General features: G+C 43.5%; 1 protein-coding gene across 1 annotated transcript in view; it reads right to left on the bottom strand.

Moving 5' to 3' along the window:
* The window catches only part of LOC109087229 (protein transport protein Sec24A-like), a 49,798-nt gene that overhangs the window by 36,842 nt on the left and 470 nt on the right, over positions 1-12,486 (bottom strand). The window contains 1 exon segment of the mRNA XM_042748375.1: positions 3,451-3,663. Within this exon segment, the coding sequence (XP_042604309.1) occupies positions 3,451-3,663 (213 nt within the window).

Genomic DNA, 12,486 nt, shown 5'->3' with positions numbered 1-12,486 from the left:
TGCGTGTGTGAGACCGTGAGTGAGTGCGTGAGTGAGTGTGTGCATGAGTGAGTGAGTGAGTGAGTGTGTGCGTGTGAGTGAGTGAGTGTGCACATGTGATTGAGTGAGCGTGCGCGTGTGACAGTGTGTGCGTGTGAGTGAGTGAGGGTGCGACGGTGTGAGTGAGTGGAGTGAGTGTGTGTTGTGTGTGAGGGTGCACATGTGAGTGAGCGAGCGCGTGTGAGTGAGTGTGAGTGTACGTGTGAGTGTACGTGTGTGAGTGTGTGTGTGAGTGAGTGAGTGAGTGTGCGTGTGTGAGTGAGTGTGTGAGCGTGTGTGAGTGAGTGAGTGTGTGAGCGAGAGTGTGCACGTGTGAGTGAGTGAGCGCGTGTGTGTGAGTGAGTGTGCACATGTGAGTGAGTGAGTGTGCGCGTGTGTGAGTGAGTGTGAGGGAGTGAGTGTGGACATGTGAGTGAGTGAGTGTGAGTGAGCGTGCGCGTGTGAGTGTGCATGTGTGTGAGCGCGTGTGTGAGTGAGCGAGTGTGAGCGTGAGTGAGTGAGTGTGTGTGCACGTGTGAGTGAGTGAGTGCGCGTGTGTGAGTGAGTGCGTGTGAGTGAGTGTGCACGTGTGAGTGAGTGAGTGTGTGAGCGAGAGTGTGCACGTTTTGTTTTGGTGACGTGTGTGTGTGTGTGTGAGTGAGTGTGTGTGCACGTGTGAGTGAGTGTGCGCGTGTGTGAGTGAGTGTGAGGGAGTGAGTGCATGAGTGAGTGAGTGAGTGAGTGTGTGCATGAGTGAGTGAGTGAGTGAGTGTGTGCGTGAGTGAGTGAGTGTGTGCGCGTGAGTGAGTGAGTGTGTGTTTGCGTGAGTGAGTGTGTGTGTGTGTGCGTGCGTGTGTGTGTGTGTGTGCGTGAGTGAGTGTGTGTTTGCACGTGAGTGAGTGTGTGTGCACGTGAGTGAGTGTGCGCGCATGAGTGAGTGAGTGAGTGTGTGTGCACGTGAGTGTGTTTAATGCATATGAATAATATTAATGATTTTATTTGAGTCCATGTGTCAGTGTGTGTTCTTTCTGCATTATTCTGCAACTTCAACTCAGATTTTGGTTATGAAAGTGTCTCAACTTTTCTGAAAGAGTTTCTTCTGCTCACCAAGGCTGCATTTATTTGATCAAACTCAACTATTACAGAAGGTTCAAACACTCACTGATGCTCCAGAAGAAGAAACCATGCATTAAGAGCATGTAGCTTCTAAAGGGCAGTATGAACTGTATATGGATGCTCATGCAAATAGAGTAGCACTAAAGAGCATTCATCAAGCTGGAAATGTTCATCTACTCATGTATGTTAATTTGAGTGCAGATAAACAGTGACGAGGTGCTATCTGCGTGTGAGTGTGTGTGAGCGAGTGTGTGAGAGGGCGTGAGGGTTTGTATGTGTGTGTGAGTGTGCGCGTGAGTGCGTTAATGTGTGTGTGAGAGAGTGTGTGTGCACGAGTGTGTGCGTGTGAGTGCATGCGTGTGAGAGTGTGAATGAGTGCGCGTGTGAGTGAGTGAGTGTGTGCATGTGAGTGAGTGTGTGTGCGCATGAGTAATTGTGTAAGTGAGTGCGCGTGTGAGCGAGTGCACGTGTGTGAGTGATTGCGCATGTGAGTGAGTGTGTGTGCGTGTGAGTGAGTAAGCATGTGAGTGAGTGCGCGTGTGAGGGAGTGAGTGTGTGTGTGAGTGAGTGAGTGAGCGTGCACAAGTGAGTGAGTGTGCGCGTGTGTGACAGTGTGTGCGTGTGAGTGAGTGTGCATGTGTGTGTGCACATGTGAGTGAGTGTGCGCGCGCAAGTGAGTGAGTGTGTGCTTGCGAGTGAGTGCGTGTCAGTGAGTGAGTGTGTGCGTGAGCGCGCACGTGTGAGTGAGTGAGCGCGTGAGTGTGCGTGAGTGAGGGTGCGTGTGCGAGTGAGTGAGCGTGCACGTGTGAGTGAGCGAGTGTGCGTGTGTGAGTGAGCGTGTGAGCGAGAGTGTGCGCGTGTGAGTGAGTGCGTGTGAGAGTGAGTGTGCGCGTGTGTGTGAGTGAGTGTGTGCACGTGAGTGTGCATGTGTGTGCGCGCGAGTGAGTGAGTGTGCGTGCTAGTGAGTGAGGGTGCGCGTGCGAGTGAGTGTGCGCGTGCGAGTGAGTGAGTGTGCGCGTGTGAGTGAGTGTGCGCGTGTGAGTGAGTGAGTGTGCGCGTGTGAGTGAGTGTGCGCGTGTGACTGAGCGTGCGCGAGTGAGTGTGCATGTGTGTGTGAGCGCGCGCGCGTGTGAGTGAGTGACTGTGTGTGTGGGCGCGAGTGAGTGACTGTGTGTGTGTGGGCGCGAGTGAGTGACTGTGTGTGTGTGTGTGTGTGTGCGTGAGTGTGTGTGCATGAGTGAGTGAGTGTGTGTGTGCGTGAGTGAGTGAGTGAGTGTGTGCGTGAGTGTGTGTGCATGAGTGAGTGAGTGTGTGTGTGCGAGTGTGTGTGTGCGCGTGAGTGAGTGAGTGTGTGTGAGTGTGTGTGTGCGCGTGAGTGAGTGAGTGTGTGTGTGTGCGTGAGTGAGTGAGTGTGTGTGTGTGTTTAATGCATATGAATAATATTAATGATTTTATTTGAGTCCATGTGTCAGTGTGTGTTCTTTCTGCGTTACTCTGCAACTTCAATTTGGTTATGAAAGTGTCTCAACTTTTCTGATCCTGATTTAGTCTAAGCCTTGGCTGAGAAACCAGGCCCAGATCTGAGATTAATAAATACTTAAATCATAAAAGAGTTTCTTCTGCTCACCAAGGCTGCATTTATTTGATTAAGTACAGTAGGAACAGTGAATTATTATTACACTTCAGAAAAATTTTTCTATGTGAATCTCTGTTAAACTGTAATTTATTTCTGTGATGCGCAGCTGTATTTTCAGCATCATTACTCCAGTCTTCAGTGTCACATGATCTTCAGAAATCATTCTAATATGATGATTTGCTGCTCAAGAAACATTTCTGATGTTGAACACAGTTGTGCTGCACAATATTTTTGTGTAAGCTGTGATACATTTCATTTTTCAGGATTCACAGATGAATAGAAAGTCCAAAAAATATTTTGTAACATTATTCATGTCGTTACTGGCACTTTTCCTCAGTTTAATGCATCCTTCATGAATAAGAGTATGAATTGCATTTTTGTTGTTTCATATCCTACTTACCCCAGACTTTCAACATTGATAATAATCAGAAATGTTTCTTGAGCAGCAAATCATCATATTAGAATGATTTCTGAAGATCATGTGACACTGAAGACTGGAGTAAGGATGCTGAAAAAACAGCTTGGATCTCAGCAATCAATTTATTCACATAGAGGACAGCTATTGTAAAATCTAAATATATTTGACAGTTTTCTTGTTTGACTGTGTTTTGAATGAGATGAATGCAGCGTGGTGAGCAGACTTCATTCAGAAGCGTGGAGCAGGCTGGTGAGGGATGTACCGTGGTTCACAGAGTTAGCGTGCGGCTGGAAGAGCGGCGGTGTGCTGCGGTGCATCATGGGCTGGTTCCCCGCCGGCGGAGGCCGCTGAGGCTGCTGGGAGTAGATGGCTGGCGGCGGGCCTTTGCTCGGCGGTGTGTTGATGAAGCCCGGCTGCAGCGGAGCCATGAAGCCCTGATTAGACGGGAAAACACCAACGGGGTACTGTGACGGACCTGCGGCACAAAACACACAAGAGTCCGTTACAAACCAAACACTGAGAACGCAATGGGTTTAACTAGTCCCCTAACCAGATTAACGCAGGAGAACGTCCTCTTCACCCGGAGGAAGATCACGACACATCCACTGAATCCAGAAGGGAAGAGGATAAACGAGCAAACAAAACTCAAAAAGCTCAAGCTCCTGTGATGCAAACGTTAAAAACAGAGCGATAGTGTGTCACAGACCGTCTCTTCTAACGAGCAGAACAGCCTTAAATAATGCACAGTCAGCTAATGAAGAGCCTCAGAATAACTCGTTATCTGACAGCAATCACACGGCTGCACAGTAAAGTCCTAAAACATTCATATTAATATAGTGAATGAAATTCAGTCAAAGTTTGAAATCAAATGTTTTTGTACCATTGTGTTGAAGATATTGTACAAAAGTCCACCCCCCCACCCCTCAGCAGCATCAAGAACCCCATGCGTATGATTTAAGTATTTATTAATCTCAGATCTGGGCCTGGTTTCTCAGCCAAGGCTTAGACTAAATCAGGATCAGGCCATAGTTCAATTAGGACATTTAAGTAATTTTTATAACTGTGCCACATCGCTAGTGTGCATCTTGAGACACTGGTATGTTTTAAGATCTGTCAGTGCAAGTTTCTGTCAGTTGAAACAGCTCAGACTTACACTTTAGTCAGGACTAGGTTTAAGCCGTCTCTGTAAAACTCCTTAAATAATATATATTGTTAAAATACAAATACACCAAATTGAAATGTGCAAACGTTCAGGTCAGATAATCTGAATTTTTTTAAAAAAAGCCTAAAATAAGATGCCTCAATATTCCCCTGAGATGCATTTTCAGGAATGAAGCTCAAATCTGATAAAGAGCAAACATGCATTATCTGCTCTTTTAGAGTGACCCATGTATCATCATATTCAGAAATCAAACACAGTGTGAGTGTAGTGTACAGAGTTCCAGTCATGCTATCAGATGGAAACACCATAAATCAGGATCTGGCCCACGAGATCCACTTTCCTGCACCTGAGCATGCTAATCAGTGACTTCAGGATCATTACAAGATCACAGGAGGGTGAGTCTGATCAGGGCTGGAGCCAAACTCTGCAGCGCATTGGCCCTCCAGGGCAAGATTTGAGGAACCCTGCCATAAATTACCATATTAATGTACCGTGGTATTTGGGTAGTTGGATTTATTACTTGTCCATTGACTTAAATTAATTAATTAGGGCTGTCCAAAGTAAAAGTTTTTGTTTACATTATATCTGTGTCCCTGCAGCACAGAAGCAGTCATAAGTAGCACAGATATATTTGTAGCAATAGACAACAATACATTGTATGGGTGACAATTATTTATTTTTCTTTTATGCAACCCTCTACGGACACCTTGGCAATTGAATCGCCGCTGGCTAGTAAATGGTTTAGTTTACTCACCAGACTGATATATACAGTCGTGGCCAAAAGTTTTGAGAATTACATAAATATTAGTTTTCAAAAAGTTTGCTGCTAAACTGCTTTTAGATCTTTGTTTCAGTTGTTTCTGTGATGTACTGAAATATAATTACAAGCACTTCATACGTTTTCAAAGGCTTTTATCGACAATTACATGACATTTATGCAAAGAGTCAGTATTTGCAGTGTTGGCCCTTCTTTTTCAGGACCTCTGCAATTCGACTGGGCATGCTCTCAATCAACTTCTGGGCCAAATCCTGACTGATAGCAACCCATTCTTTCGTAATAACTTCTTGGAGTTTGTCAGAATTAGTGGGTTTTTGTTTGTCCACCCGCCTCTTGAGTATTGACCACAAGTTCTCAATGGGATTAAGATCTGGGGAGTTTCCGGGCCATGGACCCAAAATTTCAACATTCTGGTCCCCGAGCCACTGAGTTATCACTTTTGCCTTATGGCACCGTGCTCCATCGTGCTGGAAAATGCATTGTTCTTCACCAGACTGTTGTTGGGTTGTTGGAAGAAGTTGCTGTTGGAGGGTGTTTTGGTAACATTCTTTATTCATGGCTGTGTTTTTGGGCAGAATTGTGAGTGAGCCCACTCCCTTGGATGAGAAGCAACCCCACACATGAATGGTGTCAGGATGCTTTACTGTTGGCATGACACAGGACTGATGGTAGCGCTCACCTTTTCTTCTCCGGCCAGATGCCCCAAACAATCGGAAAGGGGCTTCATCGGAGAATATGACTTTGCCCCAGTCCTCAGCAGTCCATTCACTTTACTTTCTGCAGAAGATCAATCTGTCCCTGATGTTTTTTTTTGGAGAGAAGTGGCTTCTTTGCTGCCCTTCTTGACACCAGGCCATCTTCCAAAAGTCTTTCGCCTCACTGTGCGTGCAGATGCGCTCACACCTGCCTGCTGCCATTCCTGAGCAAGCTCTGCACTGGTGGCACTCCGATCCCGCAGCTGAATCCTCTTTAGGAGACGATCCTGGCGCTTGCTGGACTCTCTTGGACGCCCTGAAGCCTTCTTTACAAGAATTGAACCTCTTTCCTTGAAGTTCTTGATGAACCTATAAATTGTTGATTTAGGTGCAATCTTAGTAGCCACAATATCCTTGCCTGTGAAGCCATTTTTATGCAATGCAATGATGGCTGCACGCGTTTCTTTGCAGGTCACCATGGTTAACAATGGAAGAACAATGATTTCAAGCATGTCAAGTCTGCCATTCTAACCCAATCAGCCTGACATAATGATCTCCAGCCTTGTGCTCGTCAACATTCTCACCTGAGTTAACAAGATGATTACTGAAATGATCTCAGCAGCTCCTTTAATGACAGCAATGAAATGCAGTGGAAAGGTTTTTTTTGGGATTAAGTTAATTTTCATGGCAAAGAAGGACTATGCAATTCATCTGATCACTCTTCATAACATTCTGGAGTATATGCAAATTGCTATTATAAAAACTTAAGCAGCAACTTTTCCAATTTCCAATATTTATGTAATTCTCAAAACTTTTGGCCACGACTGTACACATATATAGGCATGGGCCGGTATGAGATTTTGGCAGTATGATAACCTTAAGCAAAAATATCACAGTATTGTTGTTACAGCTCTGAAATGTGTTAAATGACTGGGTTTAAAAAAAAAATATTCCTGCTGTACACAATATATTTTGTTTTTGAGCAACATACAGAATATTAGAAACAGTAGAATTAGGCAAGGCAAGTTTATTTATATAGCACATTTCGTATACAATTGTAATTCAAAGTGCTTTACATAAAAGAAAGTAAAATAATCATGAAAGAAAAATAATAAAAATAAAACAAGAATTTTTAAAACAATAAATGCACAGCTAAACAGATGAGTTTTGAGTCTAGATTAATGTTTTAGCACATCTGATCTCTTCTGGAAGCTGGTTCCAACTGCGGGCGGACTCCCCTTGTTTTGTGTGAACCCTTGGTATTTCTAACTGACTCGATCCTAATGATCTGAGTGCTCTGTTAGGTTTATATTCAGTGAACATATCTGCAATATATTTTGGTCCTAGGTCATTGAGTGATTTATAAACGAGTAAAAGTACTTTAAAATCAATCCTAAATGTAACTGGAAGCCAGTGTAAGGACCTGAGGACTGGTGTGATATGCTCAGATTTTCTGGTTCTAGTCAGAATCCTGGCAGCAGTGTTCTGGATGAGCTGCAGCTGTCTAATGGTCTTTTTGTGAAGGACGGTGAGGAGACCATTACAATAGTCCACCCTGCTGGTGATAAAGGCATGAACAAGTTTCTCTAAGTCTTGACTGGAAACAAAACATCTAATTCTTGCAGTGTTTTTTAGATGATAGTATGCTGATTTAGTTACTGCTTTGATATGACTACTGAAACTAAGGTCTGTCTCCAGAATCACACCAAGATTCCTGACTTGATTTTTAGTTGTTTGTCCTCTAGAGTCAAGGCATGCATTCACCTTGAGAACTTCATCTTTGTTTCCAAATGCAATAACTTCAGTTTTTTCCTTGTTTGACTGAAGAAAGTTCTGGCACATCCAACTATTAATTTCATCAATGCATTGGCAGAGGGAGTCAATGAGGCTATAGTTATTTGGCGATAAGGCTAGGTAAATCTGTGTATCATCAGCATAGCTGTGATAGGCAATTTGGTTCTTTCTCATTATTTGACTCAGTGGGAGCATATACAGGCTAAACAAGAGCGGTGCAAGAATTGAGTCTTGTGGGACTCCTCATGTCATGGACGTCCACTTAGTCTTATGCTCTCCTAGACTCACATAATAACCTCTCCCTTCTTAGTATGACCTGAACCATTTGAGTACCATCCCAGAAAGCCCGATCCAGTTTTCCAGTCTCTCTAGTAGTATGTAATGATCGACAGTGTCAAACGTAGCACTGAGATCTAGTAATACCAGCACTGATATTTTGAGTCAGAATTCAAGCAAATATCATTTATTATCTTAGTTTATTTATTATAATTAGTTTAATTTTTTCTTTGATTTGTTTCCTAAAAAGAAAAAAATTAAGACTGACATCTTTATTTAACCTAAATCTGTAATTACAGTTATTTAATTTTAGTTATATAATTCATATACATATCATTTCATATCATTTAGTTATATAATAATAGTCATACACATAATCTGATTTAATAATAACCCAATTTGAAGCAAAAACAGAATGTTCTGACAAGCTTTGTGAAATTATACCACACAAACTTTCCAGAATACAGTCAGCTTCCCTCAGAAACACATTCATATAAACCCCAAATCAATATTGAGGATTTTCTTCCAGTAGTTTGTGCATCATGAACAGTGAGTGATCTGCCTGCTGCAGTATTTTCTCTGTGTGTCCGTCTTCAGCGTCTCTGGTCTGTGTTAACGGGTGTTAACAGACTTCATATTTTCACATAAATTACATTTTGGAAAATGATTGCATTGCAGCGCAGTTTGTGCAGGTCCAGAACAGAGAGTTGCAATAAGGCAAAAAATACTTTGGCCGTCTGCACACTGTCGGCATTACGTTATTTTCATCATCAAGAGGGCTCGTGGACAGCCGTGCACCCCGTGGTACTGCGTGTGTGTCGAGTTCATCCGTCCGTGCTCATCTGCGGTTGAGTATACTTTTGAAAGCTGTGCAGACGCGGTTGCGCGTGAGATGGAAAGGAACACTGAATGTGAAGTGTACCCGGGTCATCCTACACACACGTGACTGACCGCTCACTCACAGTAACAGGAGGAGGAGGAGGGGTCAGTGTTACTCTCTACACTGCACTCAGTCTGAGGGATTCCTGCTCTTTCAGTCTCTGAGGAGACATGGAGAACAGCGCATACCGCAGGAACGGTATAATCAAAAATATTAGTGGTTTTGAAACCGTGACATTTTCAAATCGCTGTATACCTTGAAACCGGTAATCGGCCCATGCCTACTCATATATATACACATACACACATATATATGTTTGTAAAATGGCACAGTTTTTTAAATATCTAAAATTACAATCTTAACATCAGTAATTAGTAACCCTAAGGTTGTGGGTTCAAGTTTCGGGCCGGTAATACCACGACTGAGGTGTCCTTGAGCAAGACACCGAACCCCCAACTGCTCCCCGGACGCCACAGCATAAATGATACCCACTGTTCCGGGTGTGTGTGTGTGTGTGTGTGTGTGTGTGTGTGTGTGTGTGTGTGTGTGTTCACTGCTCCGGGTGGTGTGTGTGTGTGTGTGTACTGCTCCGTGAAGGGTTTTTAGAAATGTTAAAGTGTTTTTTATTTGTTTGATGGTTTCTCTGGTTTTTTTGATGTTTGTGAGTATCTTTGATTTGATTTCTGATTGTGTTTTGTGTTTGTGTTGTATGCTCCGGGTGTGTGTGTGTGTGTGTGTGTGTGTGTGTTTTTGTGTGTCTGTGTGTTCACTGCTGTGTGTGTGTGTGTGTGTGTACTGCTCCGGGTGTGTGTGTGTGTGTGTGTCTGTTCACTGCTCCGGGTGTGTGTGTGTGTGTGTGTGTGTGTGTGTTCACTGCTCCGGGTGTGTGTGTGTGTGTGTGTGTGTGTGTGTTCACTGCTCCGGGTGTGTGTGTGTGTGTGTGTACTGCTCCGGGTGTGTGTGTGTGTGTGTGTGTGTGTGTCTGTTCACTGTTTGTGTTTTTTTGTGTGTGTGTTCACTTACCCTACTATGACGATGACAAAATCCAACATATTCCAGCCGTTTCTCACGTGTGTGTGTATTGTGTGTGTGTGTGTGTGTGTTCACTGCTCCGGGTGTGTGTTGTGTGTGGTGTGTGTGTGTGTCTGTTCACTGCTCCAGGTGTGTGTGTGTGTTCACTGCTCCGGGTGTGTGTGTGTGTGTGTGTGTACTGCTCCGGGTGTGTGTGTGTGTTCACTGCTGTGTGTGTGTTCACGGTGTGTGTGTGTTCACGGTGTGTGTTCACTGCTCCGGGTGTGTGTTTTCACTGTCTGTGTGTGTGTGTGTGTGTGTGTGTTCACTGCTGTGTTTGTGTACTGCTCCGGTGTGTGTGTTCACGGTGTGTGTGTGTGTGTGTGTGTTCACTGCTGTGTGTGTGTACTGCTCCTGTGTGTGTGTTCACGGTGTGTGTGTGTGTGTGTGTGTGTGTTCACTGCTGTGTGTGTGTACTGCTCCGGGTGTGTTTGTAGTTTTGTGGAACATACAGTACAGTATAGTGTGTGTGTGTGTGGTTCACTGCTACGGGTGTGTGTTCACGGTGTGTGTGTTCACTGCTCGGGGTGTGTGTTCACGGTGTGTGTGTGTTCACTGCTCCGGGTGTGTGTTCACGGTGTGTGTGTGTGTGTGTTCACTGCTCCGGGTGTGTGTTCACGGTGTGTGTGTTCACTGCTCCGGGTGTGTGTTCACGGTGTGTGTATGTGTGTGTGTGTGTTCACTGCTGTGTGTGTGTACTGCTCCGGGTGTGTGTTCACAGTGTGTGTGTGTGTGTGTGTGTGTCTTCACTGCTGTGTGGTGTGTTTTTCACGGTGTGTGTGTGTGGGTGTGTGTGTTCACTGCTCCAGGTGTGTGTTCATGGTGTGTGTGTGTGTTTACTGCTCCGGGTGTGTGTGTGTGTGTGTGTGTTCACTGCTCCAGGTGTGTGTTCACTGCTGTGTGTGTGTGTGTGTACTGCTCCGGGTGTGTGTTCACGGTGTATGTGTGTGTTCACTGCTGTGTGTGTGTTCATTGCTGTGTGTTCACTGCAGTGTGTGTGTGTGTGTACTGCTCCGGGTGTGTGTTCACGGTGTGTGTGTGTGTGTGTGTGTGTTCATTGCTCCAGGTGTGTGTTCACTGCAGTGTGTGTGTGTGTGTACTGCTCCGGGTGTGTGTTCACTTGTGTGTGTGTGCACTTTGGATGGGTTAAATGCAGAGCACCAATTCTGAGTATGGGTCACTGTACTTGGCTGTATGTCACGTCACTTCATATTAGTCATTTTAACTGAACTGGTTGTGGTGCTTTTTTGGTCATTCAGTGTTTCTGTAAAAAACAAACAAACAAACAAACAAAAAAAAACCGGGGGAAACCCTAGCAAAAATACTGATAAGATAATTATACAAATTCTACGAATAAGAACTTTAAAATGCACTAAGGATTACTGAGCTGCTGGATTCATGAATATTAATCAGGTAGTGTGTGTTCGCTCGAACTGATTTGCTGAAATCAAAACAGGGACGATAATAGTTGAGCGCCAGCCAATGAGATTGACATTTGAGTATTAGCTCCACCCACTACCGGAAAACCCGGCAGTTCTTAAAAGCTGAAGAATTCCAAAGGAACACCGTTATTTTGACAGGAAAATACAGCAAAGAAAATCATTTACATGTAGCGCATCAATTCTCTCTCTCTCTGCGTGTGTGTGAGAGAAAGCCACGCCTCTACAAAATATATATATAAATATAAATATATATTTATTATGTATATATAAACACACACATTGAAAATAGACATGTACTTACATATATATATTTATATTCTTATCATTTACATAATATATTTATACCTAATATATAGAAATATTTTTTCTCTTAAACATATAAATGTGTGTATATTTATATATACATAATATACACAGTACACACGCATATATTATGTAAAAAATAATAATTTTCTTTTGGATGCGATCAATCAAAACGTGGCATATGAACGTGAAAGGTCACCATTACTGTTAGGCTTCTGATTTAATTATTGGGCGCTCACAACAGACCCGGAAGAGAAGACAATGCTGAATAAAGTCATAATTTTTGTTATTTTTGGACCAAAGTGTATTTTTGATGCTTCAATAAATTCTAACGGACCCTCTGATGTCACATGGACTACTTTGAAGATGTTTTTATTACCTTTCTGGACGTGGACAGTATACCGTACATACATTTTCAATGGAGGGACAGAGAGCTCTCGTACTAAATCTAAAATCTCTTAAACTGTGTTCCGAAGATGAACGGAGGTCTCACGGGTTTGGAACGACATGAGGGTGAGTCATTAATGACATAATTTTCATTTTTGGGTGAACTAACGCTTTAAGAGGCGTAACATTTCCGTCACACGCTTGAGGCATTCATCCAATCACAACGCGCTGGACAGCTGGCCAATCACAGCACACCTCGCTTTTCAGATGAGATTTGTGTAAATTAACATGTTTCAGAAGACAGAGGAGAAACAATAATGTACAGTATGCGGAAAATAATGTGTTTTTAACCTTAAAACTGCATAAACACATTACACCAAATACACAAAATAATGTTCTTCTTAGCAGCATCACATGACCCCTTTAAGCATCTTTACATTCACTTGTTGGTTTAAAAATGCTCCTGACCTGCACTGTGACGAATTAATTCTATAAGACCGTATTTCATGA

The sequence above is a fragment of the Cyprinus carpio genome, chromosome B21 (genome assembly GCF_018340385.1).
Source record: "Cyprinus carpio isolate SPL01 chromosome B21, ASM1834038v1, whole genome shotgun sequence".
NCBI lineage: Eukaryota > Metazoa > Chordata > Actinopteri > Cypriniformes > Cyprinidae > Cyprinus > Cyprinus carpio.
Note: the sequence above shows the minus strand (reverse complement) of the source record. Positions and strands in the feature narration are given on the sequence as shown.